The 24,953-nt window shown below is 38.2% G+C and overlaps 1 protein-coding gene across 1 annotated transcript in view; it reads right to left on the bottom strand.

Moving 5' to 3' along the window:
- The window catches only part of LOC140234754 (uncharacterized), a 62,298-nt gene extending 39,555 nt beyond the window's left edge, over positions 1-22,743 (bottom strand). The window contains exons 1-3 of the mRNA XM_072314793.1: positions 22,596-22,743; positions 13,768-13,810; positions 2,215-2,278 (exon numbers count right to left, since the gene is read on the bottom strand). Of these exons, the coding sequence (XP_072170894.1) occupies positions 2,215-2,278; positions 13,768-13,810; positions 22,596-22,743 (255 nt within the window). The remainder of the gene's footprint in view (positions 1-2,214; positions 2,279-13,767; positions 13,811-22,595) is intronic.
- Between the last annotated feature and the right edge of the window lie 2,210 nt (positions 22,744-24,953).

Raw genomic sequence — 24,953 nt, forward strand, 5'->3', positions numbered from 1 at the left:
TACATGCACAACATCTTTCATAAAGAGTATGCTTATCATTCTTTCTGCAAAAAGGTTACAAAGAAAGTCTTTTGATAAATCAGTCATCATGGTACAACCGTATTTTGTATACTATTCAAAATGGCTGCCATCATTTGAATCTACGTTCTCTCTGGTTGTGCATTAAAAACATAACTTAATAACTTTTAGATACTGCTCTTTCTCATTACCTTTTTTTTCTGTTAAATCTCCAGTAATCTCACTTGGTCAATTGCCTACGTGGAAACTGAACAATTGAACTGCATGAATGAAGCCACTGATTTATCATTTCCTTAAAGTATGGGGTCATCTACCACAATCCCTTTCAAGGTGGCCTTCCTTAGTGAATCCATTTCCTAGTGTTTAGGAATTTTAACTCATCATCTTTCGCATATATATCATATAAAAAAAGAAAAGAAAAAAACAATGAAATCCAAGAACTTGACTGGTTTTAAAGGTGGGACTTTTTTTTCCTCTTCCCAATTTGATTTCATGTCAGTTGACATTGGTTCGTTTTATTTTGTTTTATGTCGGTTTGCAGTTTAAATCATTATTCGCTGTTCTGTGTATTTTCTGAGGGTCCCATATTGTACAAGCATTGCTTCTTAGTGGAACCCTCAATTTCCATCCCCATCCTAACTTGTATTATATGCATATGTATACTAAAAAAATACAGTTGTGTTTTATTGTCTGTTATTCATTTTCATACGTACTTTGTTAAATGTTTTTTTGCAATTATTACTAGTATCTTCTGCTTATACATTGTATATAATTTCTCTGTTTATTTGATGGAAATGAAAATAAATTTGAATCTTTGAATCTGAAGCTTTGAATCTTTGACTATCCTATGGGGAGATTCCTCTCAAAGAAAGCGGTATAACTATGCCTCCACTTCAAATCAACACCTAGCCACAATTATCAAAAATAGCAAGAATATTCTGACTTCTACCAAGGCGGAGATTTTTGCCCTTGGTTGGGCATAAGATGAATTTCAAGTCTTTTGCATTTTGCCTACTAGAGAAGGCATAGGGTTATAATAAGAATGAAGTGTAGTGCAAAGAAATCTTTTTATTTTATTTTGCTGATACTTCTTATTATAAAACGCATGAAAATTCCATTCTTGGATATTGGTATGATTACGGTATTTGAATATTTTAGTGTGTCAAATTAGTATGACACTGTGCAACTATAGAGCTGACCATGTTGAGATGTGAATACTGGCACAATCTGTACACAAATCCACTATCTTCTACAAATTCACATGCATGAACATTTCACTATTGAAATTCAGTGTTTTTCTTTAAATAGGATATATCTTATTTTATGGCTCTACTCCCAAATATCATAGAAGCACTGATCTCCACACATCCTTTCAGACAGAAAGAGTCAATGACTGTATACCTTTTTGAAATACAAATTAACGTTTACAACGCATTTTGGCCATTTTTCTGCCCATCAAACTCATAGGAAATGTGAGAGTATCATGAAAGCCCCTCCCCTCCCCCCCCCCCCCCCCCACCCAGATTTGTGTCTGGGATGGGTACTTTGAAAGACCCATGGTATGCTAATATGGAAGATAATATTTCAATATTTACATCATCATTATTACACAATAATTTTCCTTCCTCGTTTAGATTTTCATAGATATAATACCTTCAAGTAACTGCTTTTCTTCAAAATAACTTTTTTTTTCTTTATTTGGTGGGGGCAGGGATTGACTATTAAGGTGCTAAAACACAGTTAATCTTCTGATACTCTTGCATGAAGGCTCTGTGATTTTTTTTTTTACAGTATATTTCCTCTTGTGATACAGGATTTTTTTTTATTTTTTTTTTTTTAAGAGCATGCTATGTGAATTTGATCTATACCCTATCTAGTCCCATGTTATTTTACTCTACATGGGCTATAGATTCACATGATAAAATCCATGTATATAGTGTATGTCTAGACCTCCATTTTCATTCTTCTACCCACTTCTAGTGTCGGAGGATCGTGACAAAATGCACAGGGGATGGCACGAAAATACAATGTCAAGTTGCAATAAATTTGTATTCATCTACACAAGTTGAATGCCGTGACTTATGCAATGAAACACAAAGTGTAAGCGAAGAGTCAACGATATGATTTACGGCTCTCCTACCCTCCCAGTCACCCCTCGCCCCTTTTCTTAAGTAAGGGTGTCGACAGACAACTTACCTGGGGTGATCCTTGTACCTTCTGTTGTGCACATGGGTGTATTCCACTATTGATGTGTTTTTCACTGCAAGGAAATAAGACCAAAGATAAGAGCTAAGTCAACAAACCTTATGACACAAGAAACGAACAACGTCTTTGGTAAAATGCAGGATGAAAAAATATCCGGGCAAACTGATAGCGCAGTTACACACTTTGCATTTTCCTACGTGACAGAATTAAGAAAAGAATGTGTTACCAATAAAAACTTAGACACAGCCCCAAGTCATTATTTTTTAATACAACCAATAATACTTGGTATTCGGCAATCATATGGAGTAGTGTCGTGTGCATGCTCTTTATACCCCATGGGGTATTCTCTGCATGATCTACTCACATGCTTTGTGAAGATGAATTTACATACTGCTTCCACGCCCCTGTAATTGCTTGGTGAGCAACCACAGAGTAAGGTGCACCATCTTTACAGCCCAAGGAGTATTCTCACCTTTACTGCTCTACTCACACACAGTGTGCAGACTATTTATTCTACACATGGCTTCCACACCCTCCTACTATTTGCCATTACATGCTCCAATATTTTCTTTTATACCAATGAAGAAAGCCAAGAGAACTTTCACCCATTTCAATGACTCATGCATTTTTGACCAGCTCCTGGTCCTAGCTAATTTGGCCCGCGCCAAGCAGTAAAAATTGTGTTCAGTAACTATAGCAGAGCCGCACTACTCTTACGATGACCCATTCACAAACTCGGCCACATACGGGATAACTACAATTACCATGGTAACTGAATGCAGGCTCCTGCACGGCCAGGTAATTGTGACCTTTGACCTTGCAAGGAATTTTGGCCAGAGCCTGGCGCTGCTAGCGTTCATAAACTATTCAATCAGCGCCAGGCCTGAGCCAGAGGAATTACTGAAAGGGGTATACAAGTAGGAGCCATCTTTTTTGGTTAACAATGCACTTGAAGCACATGATAGACCGAATGGTTTGGGATTCTACAAACCCACTTGCTTACCTGCCCAAAGCAACCTGAACTTCAAGTTCGGAACCTTCTGCCTGATTACCCTTCAAACAGTTGGGAAAAGTATACTTATGAAAGCCTGTATTTCAAACATGAAAACTCCTTTGTTTTGTAGAACAGGAAATGTATGAAAATATGCCAACCCTTTTCCTCATCTTCAACACAGTTACAAAGTTATGTGCACTGACAGTGATTTACCCGAATACAACAAGTATTACATGCAAGGGAACAGGAAACTTAAAAAAGAGAGGAAAAAATATAATTTGTAGTGTTCCTACATCCATTTGATGTGAATAATTTTATTGTTAGCATCTGAATGCATTGATGCAATCACACCATGTTGCACCTCTAGGACGAACTAAACATCCAAGCAGGGGTTAGCACCACATTTTCAACTCCGCTGTGAACAGGAGCGCTATGTTCCAAGAGTGGGGACATCCCCTTCTCTTGTACGCCACCAACTTTGTAATTTCTGCTCTGCCCCCACCCCAAATGCAGACTCCATGGTATTCTTTTTTCTACCTGTGGATAGGAAAGTTGCCTGTTTTGTTTGCAGGGGGAGGGGGAGAGGACAATACCCCTTTCTGGATGACAAAGCTGGGTAAATGCTAATAGAACCTTATGAAAAGGATATTTAACTCACACTGGAAAATTGTAAAATTTCAAAATTGAAGGTAAAGGGAGTACCCCTTAGTTCCCTATAGAAATTGTCCTATGAACAGCACTGCACATCATAGTCCCTCAGAAACGGTCCCTTAAAAACTCACATCCGCCCTTTCTTCAGCAGTGAATGCTAATTTTGTAAAGTTTCTGTACAGAGAGAGTATTGTGTCTGTAAATGCTATACAGACATCTACTACATTGTAGCTACTGAAAAAATTACTCCCTTTGATAAAGTTTGTCTCCACCTACTTCACGATACTCACATCTCCTCTTATTAGACTACATACATGAATTGAGCCTGAAATGTTCATTTATGACCTAACATCATTTGGTAACCCATGGCCAACTATCCTATACCCAATTCTGTCACGCAAGAAATGTTCACTGCATGGAATTTTTGTGAATTGGAGCTAACGGCCTTTTTTTTTTTTTTTTTTTTTGCAGCAGGGAATATTTGTGAATTGTCACTGGCATTCAATGCATGTCGTGTATACAAGTTTTAGTGTAGACAAAAACTTTCGCGTGCACATTAATTTTACAAATCTTGGCTCTCCCAAAATCCATGAAACTGAAGACACAGTTTGCCACTGGGAGCAGTGATTTAAAAATGTTCTAGTTATCACATTTGATGCCCTAACCCTAACCCTACCATATAAAAACTTTTACCACATTAAAGCCACAAATATATGGAGATATAACTATGTTCTCAATAAACCATAACTGTAGATGGTTTATTCTAGAAATAATTTTATTGTATATATTGTTCACATTTTTTTATACTTAACAATACTCAACATTGATCATACTGATAAATATTTTTACATTGGCTGTTTCTATCCCTTACTTACATTTAAGAACTATTTTGAAGAACTAAAACTGGATTTTTATATCATCTGCACATGGTAAATAATGCCTTAAAAGTGCACGCGAACATTTCCGGTTTTATAGTAATAGCATTCTATTCTGGGTGGGTAAGCTTGAAATTTCCCACTCAGATATATAGCATAGAGAGAATCAATGAAACAAAATTTAAAAGTATTGGCATGAAACTGCATCCTTGAAATGAAGTTATCTGACACAAATCCACAAGGAAAATATTTAAAGGAATGTACAAATACGTCAGTGGTGGGATGGTGGGATATGCTTACCTCAACAGCAATTGCCTGTGCAGGTACAGATCGTGATAATACAACATAATTCTCCAGTATAAATCCATAACTAAAGGCAGCCAGTCACAGAATACCAAAACTCAAGTCACAGCTTAGTGCTGGGTACAAGACAGTGGGAGGGGAAAGAGGGGGTACAAATCAGGAGAGATAGAGGGGGAGGGAGAGAGAGAGAGAGAGAGAGAGTGCGACCGCCAGCAAACAGCAGGTTTATGATTAAGAGGCCAATTATAGCGCTTGACAAACAAATATTCACACGTTTTCTAGTCAGATCACAGAGAGTCCTATACTTCCTGCTCGCTCTTCTGTTTCTCTTCATTTTTTTCTTCTTCTCCCTTTTATATGGGGGGGGGGGGGGGGGGGCATTAATTCGGAATCTTATCTCTGAAGAGAAGTTAACTGTAGCAGCAGGTGCTGTACTGGGGAAGTGGGTGGGGAAAGGCGGTGCTGGCAGCCCAACCCTCCTTTTTGGGGAGGTTGGTTTAAATGACTAGATGTTGTTGTTTTTTTTTTAATGCTTTGATTGATCTTTCACTGCAAGACTGAGCACATTTAAACCAACCCCGTGCCTAATGGACCGTTGGCCCAAGGTTACAGGCGGTTTTTTGCAGCAGGCCGACTGTCATAAAGGAGTTGCAGGCGACAAAACGACCAAAAAAAAAAAAAAAAAAAAGCAAAAAAAACCTCGGGATCCTTTTGGGGAGTGACTGATGCGACATTGCTGCAGTTGCGTGATTCTTTTATTGTGCCCAGAGGAAGGTGGGTGCATAAAGTCAATATTGTCTGCTTCCTTGTTTTGCGGCAGGGTTGGGCTGAGGTCCATCATTATCAATTTTACCTTTTATCTCTGTTTTTGACCTTTTTACTTTTTTTGCCTTTTTACCTGATGTCGTGTTTTTTTTTCATGCTCCTTTTTTTTTTTTTCTTCACTCTGGCAGACAAAGAGAAGCCCCAGTGCTTCCTTGTGGGTCTAAGAGCACAAAATCATACCATGATCAAATTCACCTGGTTATCACTACTACTCGTTAACAAAGCATGAACATCTGCGATACACAGCCGTGCATTCATTTTGGACGTTGCTCCATAGTTTGCAACATAGGGTAGTACATGCATCAGAACTCAGTGATTCTGCTATACAGCTCCAAGGAATACAGTGCACATGTAGATATTACTGCATAGGGCCTAAATGCAAAACCCTGAAACATTTCTGGGAAGCAGAAAATGTAAAAATGCAACAAAAAAAAATGCAAAAAATCTAAAGTATTAGCACTCTAAAATATAGGCTTACATATTACAAAGGTGGTTCAATCCACATTATCTGTAAAAAGTATTGTATCTCCATTCTCTATAACTCTCTGGATATGCTGTTTGTATAAAACAATGATGTTTCAAAATCCCATTCATCCTAAATTTTTGACAATGAAAGTGTCCTCACACCCCATTCCCTTTGAAGTAAACAAACATGGTACCCCCCCCCCCAAAAAAAAAAAAAAAAAACCACCACCCAACAACACCTGAAAATGACCTCATAGAAAAGAAGGGGTCAGCTCAGTTTGCTGAACACAAGGAAAATATTTACAAGCAGATCTGTGAGCGAGAAAATCCAGGTCACATGTTCAATGTTTATGCTGAACAAAATTCAGGGAATTGTTGAGCCCACAAAAGTGCGATGGCACAGTAAAACTGGACAAAAGCGGCAAAAATTACCATACACACCCTTCCCATTCATCACCACCATACTTTGACAGCAAGGGCGGCATGTTATGACCAGGAGAAATGCTAGTACCACGACTGTTTACAGTTCTGGTAGCTAGTTAAATGTCATCTCCCCCGAAGGTCTAGGCTTCATCTTTGAATGAGCACAATTCAAAATCAGAAAATAAAAGATATCCTAGAAAAAACATTAATCATTCCAGATTATATACAGTGCTCTTAGTGGAATATATGCTTACATATTATAATCATTTCATGGAAGATCAGAACCCAATTTTAGCATTTATAAGCAAATCTTCACAAACATAATCCATGACTTTTTGTGTATTATTTGGCACATCTTTCAAATGCAAATGTTTCTTTTAACAATTCCTTTGATTGAAATAAAAAGGCACTATTCAGCAATTAATCCAACCGCCCATTTGTTGTGAACAAGGTTGCTTTAACCCGTTCCGTATGGGAACCATGTGGCCTGCGTACTACTACATACGCCAAATATTTTGCGAGTCAGCTGCTATTCTAGAATTTAAAAACACGCAAAAATATTGACTCTAATGCCGATATGAATGTGACGTGCGCGTACACTTCTCCGTTCAGTACAGGACTCCACGATCGCGAATTTAACCACTAGCGAAATCGTTGGGAAGTCCCGATTCGCAAAGATTTAGACTAGCGAAATACAAAGATGTATATGCCGTATACAGTACGTCAATGGGCATTTCAGAATTCAGTATGGAACAGGTTAATAGACATAACTGTGGGTCACCGACAAGAAGTAGGTTCCTGCAGCATGTCACTGACATCATATCTGTTGCCCTAGTTCCTAGCTGATGGCATTCTTTCCTTTATGTCAGCCAAGCAACTCACAGGATTGAAAATAGGAAAATAGTGGAAAATGGCTCTGACCTAATTACAATGCATTCCCTGCAGCCTCCATCACCTGAAAATTTGTAGCACCATGACTATTATAAACAAACAAACAAACAAACAAATGATATGAACAGCAAAACTTCAGCTCGCATGAAGAAACACAATGGTTTTTCTAATCCATCACTGTCTTTTTCTGCATGGCTGCTACCACATACACCTAATATCGTGTGCCTCCCTAAAGTTTGGTCCATTTCAGTCGATCTGTATGGAAAGGAGGTCACTGTTCATAGCCTTTCACTTCAGGAAATATTTGTAAAGAAAAGATGATAACAACAACAAAAGGGTTGCATAGGCCCTGCAACAATGAAACAATGCTGCTGAAAGACAAAATTCCCCAGTAAGATTTTCCAGTGTTTTGGTACCAGGTCAGACAAGCAGACTCACTTATCCATTTAAAACCAAGTTACAGCTCAAACAGAAAATGTTAGGCTGGTATATAGGCCTAATGTTTCTGCTATGTTTTGGGGTATGATGGTTTGTTTTGTTTGTTCTGTTTGTTTGTTTGTTTGTTGTTGTTTTTTGGGCTGTTACAGGCATACAGGCTGTTGTTGGAGCCTACTTTATAAAATGGTTTAAAAGTATCAGGAGTGCATATCATCCAATGTGATTATTCTCACCTGCAATAATGACTGTACTGGAGTTATCATAACCTCAGTAGCAGGTGGTACCACTCTTGAATAAAGATGATTTCTTTGGGTGAACATACTGCCAAACCATTCTGTTTTCAAAGAGATACCATCTTTTCTGAATTATGCAGTGAACACTTTAACAGTATAATACACAGCCACTCCTAAACATCTGCCTGCCATTGATGACAAAGATAGCACTCCAAAGATACTTCACAAAAAAGGGTAACACCGACATACTATGTAAGTTCTTCAAATAAAAATTCTGTATTCATGGTTCATTCATAGCAGGGTTAAATGCATCGCCCCCCCCCCCCAAAAAAAAAAGGCTATCCCTGTGCAGTGGAGCATCCAAGGCACAGGCAAGCTGAATACTTTGGATTAGTTGAGTGAAGATCTGCGTGCGTGCCTTCATTACACATCCTTTGTTAATTTGGGCATTAAGGATTTTTTTTTTTTTTGTCCTTGGCCGAGTCCACACCTCAAGCTTATTGCTACACCCCTTTGAACGACTGACAAGCGGGGGAAGAAAAAGGGGATGGGCCTTGCACCCTCCCCTTACCCCATGTCCCTACCCCACCCTCCCCATTTAAAGAGAGCTGATGTGACCTTAAACAAGGTCACTCCAGCTGTAAAGGAGGGCTGTGGTATCCAGGGTTGGGGAAAAGGTGGGGCAAGGTTATTTTGCAGCAACTGCTACCAACACCAAGCTCCAAACAAAACAGAGATTACTGGGGAAAAAAAAATCAGCTGTCAAAATCTGTTGAGAAAAAAAATATGAATAACACCCATTAAATGTCTCCATTTCTATTCCACCAGTTATATAGCACAAAAATATCCAACTGCTATTTCCAAAAGTATACTATCTCCTAGAAGTCTACCCGGGCAAATCATAGAAAAACAACAACAGATGTACTTTTCCCTCTTTCAAACCTCGTAAAGTATCTTTAAAAACAACAAACACATACATCGCAGGTCAAAACAAAAGACACCTGAAACTCCTATGCTGCAGTAGAAATGTCAAAGTGTACAAGAGAGCCCTCTCTTGACAAAGGCAAGACAGTCAACATCTTCTGTCATTCCTACATTTTCAGTTGTATGCCGATGTGTTCCTGTCATAGACACCACTGCTTATGACTGTATGCAGCACATATCACAGCATGCAGTGTGCTGTACTTGCAAGAAAGGAAACGACATTTTCATCACGTGAGTAACACTAACCTCCACAACCAAAACCTGATACTCAAATGTTAACCTTTCAAACACATCCAACTCTTCAGGGGAGTTTGCACACTGTAAACAGGTAACAAATACCCCCCCCCCCCCCAAATGAGAATAGAACACACACACACACACACACACAACTCTTAGCAAAGGTCATGGAAAGATAACAGACCCTTGATGACTAATATCTGAACAACTGCAGTGTAAACTGGTGCACAAAATGTGAACAGCCACACTTCCATGGTCCTTGGCTTCAATGGGTTAGGTAGTACAATGTACTTGCTTTTAGAAACATCTATTTTTGCCACCACTTGCTAATTCTGTCCTAAAGAGAGAAGAGTTTGTGAGTCCTTTCTTGCCACTTTCCCCAAATACCCTTGTTCCAAATATGATGGGGTGACTAGTCCCCTATGAAAGTTTATTTTTGGGAAGAAGAGGTTTCTGATATCATTCTCAGAATATGAAAACCAGCAAACTGTCTCAGTCACACTCAAACACACAAGAAGGGCATGTCCATGAAATTACCATATTTCTAAAACATACACCAGGGTAGCACAGCATTCTCTTTTGTTTTGACAACTCTTCCTACAAGTGCAAAATATTTAAAGGTAGGAAACAATCAACTATAATGAATAATGTATTGTAAAGGGTAAACAATTGAAAGAGTGAAAGGTGTTTTGTATTCCTGGATGTTGCTACAGTTCATACAATTTGAACTCCATCAAAACAAAGATAAATTGTGATTCGGAATAATTTGGAAAAAAAAAATTAAATACCATTGTCGATCACCCCTAAAATCATTTGCAAGTGGGGACTATTTACTACAATGTACAGGCTAAAGGCAAAGTTAACAAACTGATTGATGTCCACAAACAAGCTGTCCTTGTGTAAAGGCTTGTGGAAAAATATCAATTCATATGGGAGGGTCATGGAAATGGACAGATTCCGGACAGTAGGTCAGACTCACTGACTTGCAGCTTGACCACTTCCAACCGCAAGTGATGTTTTTCCAACTACCTGGCTCAGAAGTATGATAAATGCATGAACAGTTATATTTCATTGAGCACTACAAATTGTATTCATAAGGATTAAATTCATGGGCTTTCCAGATACCATTTATTAGTTATGATTCAATTTATGGTATCAGTTCCTTTTGTTTTACTTTGTATCCTTATTATATTGTCAGTTTTTAACTTAAGAATTGATTCATGTTATTCATTTTGATCTGCCTGTCCTTTTATTTTGATTATTATTGTCATGCACAGTTGATGATGATGATAACAATAATCACAATCACAATCACAATCACATTCACAATCATAATCATAACATATCATGGTTATGAAGTTCAGAAGTGATTGAGAAATCTCAAGGACACTTTTTTTTTTTGAGAACTAGGAACTATGATACTTCATCATAAGTATTTACAGTAGGGAATCCTTATATTTTTTTCGCCATCTGCACATAAATGCAACAGCGAAAAACTTAGAAATATAAAGAGACTATAAATGAACCATCATGAAGCACAGGTGGAGTAGCAAACGATTGTCTTCATTTTTCAAGAAGTAAAAATAACCTCTATTGCTATAGTCAGTTTACATTTGCTTGGCAATCTCACCCAGACCTATGAAAGACTCTTTTATTGGGCAGCCCTGTCTGTCAGGAGTGTGGGGTCAACCAGATGGAAATCTGACGTCTCTGTCGCATTCCTGAATAACATGGAAGCAAATGCTCTGTGACAAGAAGAAATACAGGTGATGATTGAAATCCAATTCTCAGAAAAAGAGAAAGAGAATATCGAAAATTGATGGATATAAAGGGAGACACACAAAAAAAATATACAAGCATATAGGCCTACATAATTCTACACACATACATTGCACACACACACACACATCCCCCTACATATCTACATTTGTGTATGTAAAGTATATGGTATACAATGTATACTGATAGTGGTATAAAACATACAGGGGGGGGGGGAGGTGGGTGAGAGAGGGAGAGAGAGATGGAATGTATAAAAGAGAGAAGAAAGAGAGAGACACACACACAAACAATCAACAAATACACATGACTGGGACTAAGGGAGATTAGAAGAGAAACAAATCATAATGTATTCAATAGGACTATCTCAACCCTGCACTTCAGAATAATCTACTCCACAATTAAAGAACATTCTTAACATGAATCTATTTCACTCCACACAGGAATACTCATACAGATAAAGTTAGAATATATTTAAGATTATGACTGAAAAAGGCTTTCTCCACATACTGAAAGTGGGTCACCATCAAGGGGGTTAATTCTAGTGCTTTTCTCATCGCAATCAGGGCTGCACCTTTTTTAAGCGTTCTCACTGTAAAAATAACAGGAAAACATTAGGCGCACATTCTGAATAGTTGCTTGAATTGTCTATGTCTCAAGGCCAATTAAATATACCGCAGTGCGCCAAGGCATGGTAAAAATAGCAAGGAGCAACACACGTGGTGCACTGTGGGGTGTAAAATCTTGAAATTTTTTGTAGTCACCATTCTCACTGCACAAACTTGCATCTTTCTGCAAAAAATCACACTAATTTGTGCGATTTGGATCACGACCTATATTTAAAAAAGAAAAACAACAAAAAAAAAAACTGTTTTACCTGCTCTCACTGTAAAAATTTCTAAATTTGGGTCGCAAGCACGATTGAAATCAGGATTGCAGCCCCCCCCCCCCTCCAAAAAAAAACAAAAAACAACCAAACCCAAAATGTGTTATTTTGAGTGCAATGAGAATGGTGTTAATTTCGAACATGAACAGCCCACACCCATCATTATTTATAAGTGTGTGTTTGAGTAGTGCAGCGCAGTAGTTTGAAAAGGTTGGCCCATTGCTTTAATACCCAGTACATCCTTGTATCTTCCTATTCTGCAGGGAAATCTGCACAAATATTTAATCGATTTGCCTTAAAGCTAAAACATAGTTGTCAGAAGGGCTCAAATTTAATCTTTTCATGATTTGCAATTTTGCTTGAAATATGTCGAAAGGCTCTACAAAGAAACTTGTTTGGTTGATGTAATTTGCCAGGATAATGAGTTGTTTTGGAATATTTTTAGATCAAAAGTATAAAATAAATTTGATTGTACTTCACAACTCTTTAATTCTAAAGTGCCTGTACCTGTTCAGCAGTGGGTTGGCAGAATATGACTAGAATGTGACGATTGAATATAACCCTAGCAGTAGTAATGAATCAGCTAGGGGTAGCTAGCTTGTTACAATTGTAGCTGCATGCGATTTACTCTCGCACGATGGATACTGAGCTACTGTCCAATATATTGTAATTAATGTCATTGATTTTAAAACATCAGGTATAGCAACTATGACCGGGTTTGCTCTGAGATTGCAATACTTCCGGCATACCTTCTTGGTACTACACTGTATTTCGCATCTTTGAGGTTCCAAACTGATATTGGTTATCAGAGCATTGTGCATTGATGTTCCTTCATTTTAGAGCAAGCAACAATGCTCAGTTTATGCAGTCATATGGAAACAATGTTCTATCTTTAAACCATACAACAGTGTGATTCTCCCTGCTTACTTTGGTGAGTGTAGCTGGACGTGGCAGAAAAGTGGAGGTGGGTTAATGCACTGGTTCACACGATTACAGGCCATAATAAAGAGCTCAAAGATAGAAACAGAAACCAGAAAGTTCAGAGAAACCTCCATCTGGTAAATGTCTTCACTTGCACGCAAGCTATCCTCCAAACAATAGCCGTACTCCAATTACACAGATTACGAGTCTCGAACAAATCAAATCTGCTTTTGAGCTCCTGACTTGTGAAAAAAAAAAAACCAACAAAGACCAACAAATAGAAGAGCAGACACTTTTTTTTTTTATTTCTTGTTTCCATTCTAGATAGCAGATATGAAAGCTGTAGCAAGAATGAGCCATTCACTAGAAAAAATTAACCAACTTTCTTGACTAAAAAGAGAAACAGGCAGATCTGTACAGGCATGCAAGCTGTTGCAGCCAAGATGGCTACAAGGCACTAAATCTCTTGAAGAAATGAAAATACTGAATATGGTGCATGTACATAATTTGCTTTAAATACAAGATCAATGTAAGAATGCTGAACTTTGGGGCATGTCTGTTACATAGAGAGATAAAAAAAAAAATACAGCAAGTATCCTGGGCATAAGTAGAATCAATTAAATTGACAGGCAGAAAACTTACCAAAATGTTTTCATACAATCATCACAGGCTGTGTACTCTTGAGCTGAAAAGACAAAAGTACAAATAAAAAACATTGGTCATCTGTATTCATGATGCAAGTTGGAGACTATATTGTAAATGGTTGCTGAAATGGTTGAATATTATATTTAGGCTGGCTCTACAATGTACCGGTAGTAAATGAAAAATTATTGGCTTTATTTGGGCAAACCAATAAAACAACCAACTGTCAGAAAATGCACTATGACACCGTGACATTTCAACAGACACTTACCCTCAAACTTTATTAAGACACATGCTGCTTGAAAGTGTATGAACATACCGGTAAGGCATATATTTGTGTACATTTTGTGCATATGTACACGCACTGGGAGCCCATTCGATGATGCAGTACATAGCACTGTACATTGTTATGTACACACAGGAAAGAAAACACTTCCAGATGCATTATCATATTCTATGCTGCGCACAGAACGGGAGAGACATTGCTATATGCCTTGTTGGCCCTACATCATGCTGGGTTCCTAAACCACAAGGTACATGTACATGTACCATGCATCTCATGAGCTTAAGATGATAATACAGAAACTGAGATCTTACAGACTTCTTCCTAGGTGCCTTGCTTGTGTACAAGCAAATTCAATGCTAGTGATTCACCAATTGAGGCTCACACCATGAAATTAAGGGAAAAATACGAACCAAAAGCCAATTCTTATGTATTCCCACAGGTATTGAGCTGTTTTAGCATCAGGATTATACACAAAATACTAATGTTTGCATTAAATTGGTAACATTTGTAAAGAAAAACCTTCAAGGCTTCAACTCTGGCAAGAAAACCAGAGTCTAAACTGCATAATTTGGTAACAAAGACACCAGAGGAGAAATCATATAAAAGTATGATTATGAATGTATGACTTCATGGGTAAGGTAGGGAACTCACTTTCAGCAAATGCTGAACAAAATGTGTGCCAGAAGGCACTAACACAAATATGGGTAAGTAGGACAATGTATTGTGAAGGAGAGAATTTTCACTGTTTCAGTTCCATGATAACATACAGTACTTCTTAGTAAAGGAAGTGATTTTAGTCAACATCCTATGTACCTGGTACACAAATGCTAAGCCAGGATATTCAAGAGATATTTGTGAAGTACAGGAAAATGTTGCAATATTAGCAATGGGTGTCGATCTTCTAAAATTGGTTCGCGCAATCAGTGTTCAATGCTACATTGTACCTACACAATTGTATACCAGCAGTCTAAACTACTTAAGCTGCATTACGAGTTCACTGGTATAATGGGTATTATCTGTCCCTATTTTTTATTCTATTACACAGAATTATAAATAGATTTAAGAATGAATAACAGTCATGAAACCATAAAATAGTGACATATAAATGTATCACTAATTCTTTACTAATTGTATCTTCTTGGCTAATACAAGTCAAATCAGCAAGAACAAATTCATGGAAGCAGTTCGGAATTCTGTAACACCATATATGAAGACAGAACCAGCATGAGCAGTAATGCAAGCACACAAACAACTTCGTTCGAAAAAAAAGATAAACAACGACAAAAGTTGGAAGGGCAATAGTACCTTTTCAAGTCTTCAATCAAAACCCAAAGATTAAACTACAGTACAACAAACATTTTCTCACAATTACAGTTCTGCAAATCTGCCACAAGTATGCGGAGTGAATCTATGTTCCTTCATATCAAACCTGCTGCATTAATTAGCATATCACAGACATTCCTCAGGGTAATTCACACCATGCGTATAATCCTCTGCGTAAGCACGCTCGGATTTCAACGAGGCTTGGGTGTGGTCCCCAGTGCTAAGGGCGTAGCTGCGACACTAATGCAATACGTGTCTAATAGGCATACCGCTGACACTGACCTACATTGAGTACCCACACTTGACTTGCACTTCAACACATCAACATGGACTGAATAAACTTCAGTTGAACCACTACAAACATACACACACACACAAGCGTGCACACACAAACACTCAAACCCTGTGATGTCTTACTAAGGGGCATTGTGTCATTGAACCCCTCTCTCTCTCTCTCTCTCCTCCTTTGACAATTCAGGGTTCGCCTATTCCATGCAGAATGTAGCATCAAAACATAAAGCTACTTTCAACAACACAAACAACAAATATGTCACATGGAGATATAAAATGTTAAAATTCTCAAAATTCAGATGAGATATCACATGGAAAGACATCTAAAAAAAAAAATGTCCATGCACCAAGCAGCAATGCAAATTATCAAAATCAAATGTACACTAATGCAAAGCAGGAAATGTTCATGGCATGAAATTTTCGTAAATTGCTACTGGCATCAGTTCAATTCAATTCAATTCAATTCATTTTAATCGTCCAATAAAAAAAAAATACAGGAAATTCAATTCAATGCATACAGTGCAAGACAAGAACTTTCACATAATTATAATGCATTTTAACTTCACAAATCTTGGCTCACAAAATTCGAGAAATCAAAATGCAAGCGAACATTTCTTGTTTTACAGTATGCATACGGTACCTGTAAATTGAAACTTGAAAGACATACCATAAAAATTATATCCAAGCAGAATATGATACAATACTGCTTCCCATTAACCTTACTCCAACCTGCCTGGAAATTAAATATAACGTCGCTGGGGCAACAAGACCTCGTATCTACAAAATGTCAAATGTTCAGGAGAGCCAAAAAACATGGCGGCGAAAGCACTGTGGCGAATAGGATAGCCTTTCCTTTGACATGCCGTGGTGGCTTCATTTTTTGAGTAAGACAGTTGGGATTTGGACAAAACATCACTTAACCCATTATTTGACCATTAATCCAAAAAACTCATTTTCACCAAAATTGCAGATATAAGGTCTTATCACCCCAGCGACGATAAACTGCTTTACAAGTGAAGTTTTCTCGAAAGCCAAGGAGAGTAGGTGCAGATTTAGTGCAGGGGAAAAGATTAGTGAAACACTTATTGAAAGTTTGAGGGAAATCAGATAATCTGTTCAAAAGTTATGAATTTTCAATGTTTGGGTTAAAGGGACTGTACAGTACTGGTTGAGGTGGGGATTAATGTTTTGAACATTCCTAAGTGAGATAATGAAAGCCTCTTATGAAATATGAAAGAGCATGTAATTTTAAGAAGGATTCAACGTTTATTTGATGAAAATTGGTTTTCAAATGGCTGAGATATCAAAAAAAAAAAATGCTAATAATAAAAGGCGACATGCCACAACTTTATTAGGATCTCTTTGTTTCACCTTGTTTTTGGATATCTCAGCCATTTCAAAACCGATTTTCATCGAATAAACTTTTGATACCCCTTAGAACTGCATGCTCTTTGACATCTCATAGAGTGATTTCTGAATATCTCGTAAAACGTTACAAGCTAAATCCTCACCTCGACCATAACTGTACACACCCTTTAATTCCATGTGATACCATTTCTAAAGGTCAGAATAGTATGATATGAAAAAATTAAGAAGAAGTTCATATCATAGCATTTGATGAAAAGTGCAATATTTCTATGACAGATTTATTTCAACTATGATGCAGTCTTGTACATAGTATCTAATATTGTTCTCCATGCCTTGTGGAAGAGCTCAGGCAAGTCAGCTAGCTGTACCCTATGAAAATAAACTTTGGGGAAATTCTTTTCAGATGAACATACAATACATGTAGCATAGTTCGACTATTGTGACATCACCAACTGTTACCATCTTGAGTTTCCACCTCGAGAGGGCAGCACATAAAATTAACCGAAAGTTTAAACATCCCTAATGTAATTGGGATTTCAAATTTTCTGCCTGTTCCAAGGCAGTGTTTCGCAAAACTTTCTCTTTTAATTGAATGTAAAATATTTGACGAAAAAAAGACACAAAAATTCCCCCTTTAAGAAAAAGAAACATGTATTCACTCTCACGTAACAAATGAACCTATAGAATGTGGAAAAGTTAATGTTTCCTCAACTCCAGCCCTCACAGACTGGGATCCTTCCTGGGAAATGGTAAACAGGAGAGTCAGTTGGGTTAGCCTCTGAATTTACATACAATTGGCCCATGGGTCCTGTGGTTAGACCAAATGAAACCAAAATTATGACTAACACACACTCAGTATAATACTCTGTTCTTTCCTATTAAAAAAAACGAAAAAAAAAAAGATACATGATGACAAAGTTAGAAGACATAAAAAAATGGCAAAAATCTGTCATTAAAACAGCATCTGTTACTGAAACATATCACATTTACAGTAAATTCTACACTGCTATCTACTGTAAAAGTGGAAATTTTCGCGGTGTTGAAATTTTCGCGCATTTCGCGCAACCAGAAACTAGCGCGAAAATAGAAACACGCGAATATTTTTGCTTGCCATTCGTTCCTGTGCGTGATGTCTTGATTCCGCGGAATTAAAAACACGCGAAACTCTTCTGACCCGGCCTAGCGCGAAAAATTAGTCGCGCGAAAATATCCACTTTTACAGTAGTTGGCAACTTGAGTGAACTTCTTCTAAACAATAGGCTTTGGCTGTATAATAGGGGATGCAGAAGCAAAGTCATCAGAGGTTTTCATTAGATAATTGAATGGATATTTGCAGTACATACATGTAAAGCACAAGCTAGCTGACTTTGCTGCGAACAACCTGCTCTCGTCAGAATGAGAAGTAAATCGATTGGTCATAGTGAAACAATGTTGTACCTGTTGTTCGCTATTCACCACTTTGAGAATGAGTCACTCTCAACATTCTTTGTGATCAGGGCCATTCCCGAGGATGAGAGATTCTAATTATCATAGATGCTGCCACCCGAATAGCAATATATTATGACTAAGATAGTAAAGAGTATGATATTACAGTTCCCTGTTTCCTTGGTGATACACTCACTGGCATTACTACTGAATATTTGTGCACTGCTCCACTTGTGATTCAAGTCAGATGAAATTGCCATTAACAGGGGAATTCATCTTCAAGAGCGAGATATTTTGTATTGAAAACAGCAAAATCAAGATCATACTCTCCTAAAAAAAACCAAACAGACTGAAATCATACTACTGTTGTCAAGGACTTTCTAATTATTTTAATAGTTCTTTTGAGCAATTCAAATAGAAATGTAGCTGTCCCCCCCCCCCCCTCCAACATGTGACAATGGAGAATATAAAACTCCACATTTCTTGAACATATTCCTACATATGTCTCTCTAGATAGTTTTTGTTTGACAATGTTTCCCATGACTCGAAAAAGAAACATATCATACAGGTAGAAATCATACACCAGATTATCTGACATACATACAATAAAAACCACAATTGTATAGTTATCAAATAGTACAATGTATTATGTGATTGACAATAATGATGCCTACTGATAACTATGAACCAGAGGTACTTGTAGAACTTTGGCTGGCTCCATTTTACAATGTCAGCCTTCAGTGGCACTATATGTATCAGTATGATTGGCATGTATACCTACTCATACTATGCAGGGGCGGATCCAGGGAGGACCGCAACCGGCGCACGCCCCCCCCCCCCCCTTTATTTTTTGTTGAAACAAAAGAAATAAAACGAAAAAAATGGGGGAGGGGTGCGTGCGCCCCCCCTTTAATTTTGTAAACACGCCCCCTCTTTACGGAATTCCTGGATCCGCCCCTGCTATGCACACTAGCCACTGATACAATATTTCTGGCATAACAAGCATACAGTACTTGGGGTTTTTTTTTCCCAACAAAGTGTCTGAAATCCTGTACATGAAAACATGTAAACAAAACAACAGGACCCTGTCATAACCAAAATACATCACAACATGATGATGATCACTCAGAGAACTTCCTGTGCAAACGTGTGCACCCTTGCTTCATGTTTGAGCATTTACAGCATTGAGCACCTAATCAACACTTCTCCATGGGAAAATGTACTTAAATGTACAGTAATTACTATCCATCTTAAGGAAATCCGGACTATTATGTGAAAACCTATGTTCGTAATCAAACTGCAAGATGTATTCTCGTTAACCTACAATTTTTTTTTTGTTCTTTCATTTTTTTTTCCTGCTACAGAATGATATGAATGCACAGATTTGGGGGAATTACAAAATGTATGAACTGTTGATCTGAATATTAAGTCTCATTTCTGTGGGCCCTCTACCAATAATTCTTGAGCCTACTGACTGCTACAATGTGAGGCAACAAACATTTACCGTGAAATATACAAGGCCATGATGCACAGTGTATGCATTGAGTGGCCAGCTTGAATTTTTAGAATACTATCCAGTCAACCTTGCCTAAGTCCAATCTATGTGGACTGAAGAAAATGCTTCAACTTAGAGAAAAATCGACCTATGAGGGATTAAAATCAATAAAATATAAAGAGAAAAGGACTTGAAAAGACCTTCGACTAAGGCGATTATTCGACTTATGTGAGGTCATTAAGCAAGGTTGACTTTACATAGATGTAGTATACTCTGCACCATGTGACCAAAGTAAACACAATCATGTGTCCGCGACGATCCACACACTATGTTGTGCATGCCTACAGCTGTAGCAGACCCTTTTATCATCTCGCAACCATTGTAACACTCTGTTGACCTCTGACCCCTACTCCATATAGCTCACCAGACAAACAGCCATGATGATTCTGATAGTGGGAGGAAACTTTGTAAACGTTTGGCCCATTTTTGCACACAATGTGGACTTCTCATATAATATCTTCTCAGGTTAATGTTGTCATACTATAACTAGAGAAGCCTGTCTCATGTTTTCCTTTCAAGAGTAATTTCTGGATTTATATGGATATCTGAACTGAAAATATTCTTAGTAAGAATTTTATCGGTTGTCTTTAATGGCAGTCATTTTCTATATGTAGATTATAAGGGAGGGGGCAGTCTATGTTGAGATGAAATTCTATACTCGTCTGGCATATTTTGAAGTGGTTTTCACCACTGTACTTTCTTTTCTGAAAGCACACAAAAAGTATCTAAACATTGCTTTAAGATCTAAAAAGATTCTTTAAAAAATGTCATTTTACCATGGTCAAGACTTGCATGTAGGCCCCACACGGCAAGACATGAGAGCCATGGTTATCTTATTAAGTGGTTATATGTTGATACCACCTACAAACTTCCTCCATGATATAAAAAGTGCATCACATATTTCCTTTCACTGCTAAAAAAGGAAGTGATGTCTGTAATTGGCTTCCTTTGACAATTTTTTGTTTTCAGATCAATTTCAAGATTAATTTCTTGCATAGATATGTATGCAGATTTCAAGATACAACAATGGCATTCATAATGTATGGTTAAGTCATAATGTATGGTTAAGTCACAGGTCATAGAACTATCCATTCTAATCTTTAGTTACAAGTCCAAGACACAGTGCTAACAGTAATAACACAATGATTCATTATGCCCTAAAAATGGAATGTACCCATTTTCAAAAACAATCACGCACACAAACAACAAACAGACAAATAAATGATGTACAACTAGTCATTGTTGGAATTTGTACGTCTACAGTGTCATGTGCACATTTTATATGCATTCAATATTTACATATTAAAATCCATGGATTAGATTTAAACTGTGTTAGGCTTTGGATTCCAACAGATATACAAAATCCTATGATACAATATAACTGGAGCCCTTTAATATTATGCCAACTGCATTTATCAATTATCTTTTTTCATAATTGTATACTGTATATACACCTGCACTTTTTTTTTTTTTTTTTTTTTGGGGGGGGGGGGTTCCTGAACTACAAGATATTTATATCAAACATTACAATGGTAGATACCTAAGATGCATATAATGTAAAGAAATATCAAGTAACCTCCTGATCATGAATGCATTGACATACACGTACATATATATACCCTTTGCATTTGACATATCACGGTATGTTGTTGTTGCATACACATGGAAATTATGGATGTAACCTTTCTCATTGTCTATTGCAAACGGAAGGATTCTGTATTAACAGACTCTATAGAAATTTTGAATCTATATTTTGATACAGGTCTAGTAGATCTAAATGTAGTCTATATGGATTTTCAGAATCTCCGTGGAAATTTTTTTAATTCTTGTTCACAGGTAAGAAAACCTTTTACCACTTGTCTACTGACCATTCATCTAGACTGACACTTTATTTTGTTTTGCTTTTTTTTCTCACGCCCGTTTTCTCACCAAATAGTCATCATTAAATGCACATATATATTTTACATATTAAAAAACAATAAATTCAAAATGTACAGCACAAGCAACGAGGGTTCCGTTCATGATGTAGATAACTACATTGCAGTGGACCTACTCTACTACTACTAGCTAACACCGTTGCAACTACGCACCTCGGCTCTGCAGTGCAACTATGCAGGAACCCCATTTAATAATAAAAACAGACACAAAATCTCTTGCAATAATAAAACCTTTTGATAAATTCGCAGAAATGCACTGTTACTGGCCTATAATACTGCTTCGAAAATAGGGAAAATCATGACTTGATCTACCTTGGGTGATTTGCAAACTCTGACGACAAAATACCGGTAGGCATCGGTATACAGCTCTGCGAGTGGCATGCTAACGACAGGCTAGGCTCGTATAATGAGGAACACTATCTGACGGGTTTCGGGCCGCACCCGTATCGCGATGCATACGCCCTACTGCTGCTGCCACAGTGTGCGGGTGGATGTGTGTATGTTATACCCAAACACGGGTTTGGCTGGGTTGGGCACGTATTACGGAGGGTTGGGCAAGGCAATGGGCTGACATCAAAACACCACCACCAATCGATAGATCACATTCTAAAATAGACATAAGAAACTACTTCTTTCCACTTACCATTTTCGTTACATTTGAGGTATGCACAGTATTTATTCCTCCCTAGCAAGACTTCTGTGCCTTCGTCTCGCCTCTTATCGTCAGCCGGCAGAATAGGGCGTAGTTTTTTCACCGCTGTCTCAGCCGAGCCTGACGGTGCACACTCCATGATTGTGTGTATGTTCCCCTACTCTCGGATCTCGCGTTGACAGCGAACTCGCCCACAATACAAGTTGCCACACCCTTTGTCAGCATCCGGGTTCTTCACTACAGGGCACCACCCCGACGATCATGCGACTTCGATATTGCCGCACCCTTCCAAGTGCAGGCTGTATCTCCACCGCGCCTTTTTATTACGTATTTGTTTAAGTCATTTAACGCCGATATTCTTTATTTGTACATTCGCCAATCGTGCTCCGCCCCTCTAAACCACTTTACCATAAGACAGTAGTTACTGTACCTGTTATTTGACATAAATTTCCTCTAAGCTCCCAATTTTCACTCAATCGCTTGTCTACACCATGCGAAAAAGGAGATATGAATACCTGGTAGTCTCTTCAACTTGGGTCTGGAAAGTGGGAACTGAAGTTATATTATTTACAAATTAAGATGACGAGCGTTAATCATGTGAGATCGACTAGATGATAACTTCAATGTCTGCAAGTTTAATTTGTCCGATTCATTTTGCATGACCATTCCTTTGGAGTGGTAAGCAATGTGACTGTATATAGGTGTTGGTTCCCAGCTAGTAGATAGAGTAAAGGAAATAAAGAAAGGGGCGTGTTAGCTCTGACAGTGCTAGCGAGGACACAAGCAAAGAAAATACAGTAGAATGATAACACGATTGCTAATCAATCGGAGCAATTTGATATCGGTAGCTCAGTACTAATCAATTTTGCGTAAAGATAGGGGGCGGGTATTTTCTCGTAAATAGGCGGGTGGTGTGGTTGTTTGGCAGCGAGTTGGCCCTCTATAAAGTCAATTTGATAAACTTGCAAACAATACGTTCTACCGCAGTACCACCATCTTGCATCCATACAGTTGGTTACGTAATAATGTATGCGAATTCTGTGTATGCCATGAACGTATATTATATGAATATTGAACAGTATGATAAAATTTGGGGTCTCGATTTCCTGCTCAGATAAGACCGCATGCATGATAATTCTGTTAAGCCCCTAGATGCTGTCGTGTTAATATGGTGTCCGGGGATTTCCGAAGGTGCGAACCTGGATATGATTGATTAACTTAACGATATTCCCGTGCACTGTGAACGCAACTATTGTGCGATCGAAACCGAAATACTTTCTCGCCATTCAAACCGAGAAGTGGGCGGCGGCTCTTGTTCTTACAATTTGATTTTACATTCGTGCAATTCTCTGCCTTTCAGTGTCCACTGTGTGGGAATGAGCGGCAAAATATTATCGCACGGCGGCACGCGCACGAAAGAATCGACCGAAGTCCACTGTCTGCATGCCTTGTATACACTGTTCGGGAAGGGAATTTGTGCATAATCCTATGTATTACGCCACATGTTTCTTCTTATTAAAGTTCTACCACTGCAATATACTGGCCGGTGGAACTCGGTGAAACGACAATGTCTCAAAGTAACTTGCTCGCTGCGTTGTGTACGGGGCATACAAATTGCACTCAAAATGATTTAATTGAACAGTTCGAGGCCATTTCAAGCATAATACGCAATGAATGAGTGTTGCATTGCATTTCGTTCCCTGCGTTTCCCCACAAACAATCCATCACAGCCAATTTACGGTGTGACTCCTTTCGTATCTTCGCAAAATGATAATAATAAGAAATAGATAGAACACTTTTAAAAATTCGCGACAGAAACTTTAGTCTATAGGTTAAACATGCCCCTAAGGAGCGCAGTCAAAGGTGTCTGCAGTGAGATAAATTATTCGGATCACATAGCCTTTCTCTACAGGCGCGGGGCGGATGCTCGGGGTCACACGATGTCTTTACCCGCCGGAATAACGCTGCAGGTTTAAAAGGCCAGGGGGCGTTGTCGAGGCTTCGATCATCCAGGGGCGGGACAAAGATGGCGGAGCTATGTCTCGGTTAAGAAGAAGAGGAGGAAGAAAAAACAAGCTGAAACAACAACATATCGAAACAGTACCTAGAAAGCTATAGGATAGAGAGAGAGAGAGAAGGAGAGAGGGGAATCGAGGGCCTATTCAGGAAAGGAAATACAACACTTGCGGAGCCCTGCGACGCAGCCATAAAGACTCGCCCGAACATTTTATGCCACGCAAAGCTCTTAGTCAGTATTTACACGATAGCATAATGTACGATGAGTTGCAATTTTGAAAAAGTGATTTTTCTGTCAAAGATGGGATCATATCAACTCCCGAATGAGCGATG

This window comes from Diadema setosum, chromosome 11 (genome assembly GCF_964275005.1).
Source record: "Diadema setosum chromosome 11, eeDiaSeto1, whole genome shotgun sequence".
In the NCBI taxonomy this organism is placed as follows: Eukaryota; Metazoa; Echinodermata; class Echinoidea; order Diadematoida; family Diadematidae; genus Diadema; species Diadema setosum.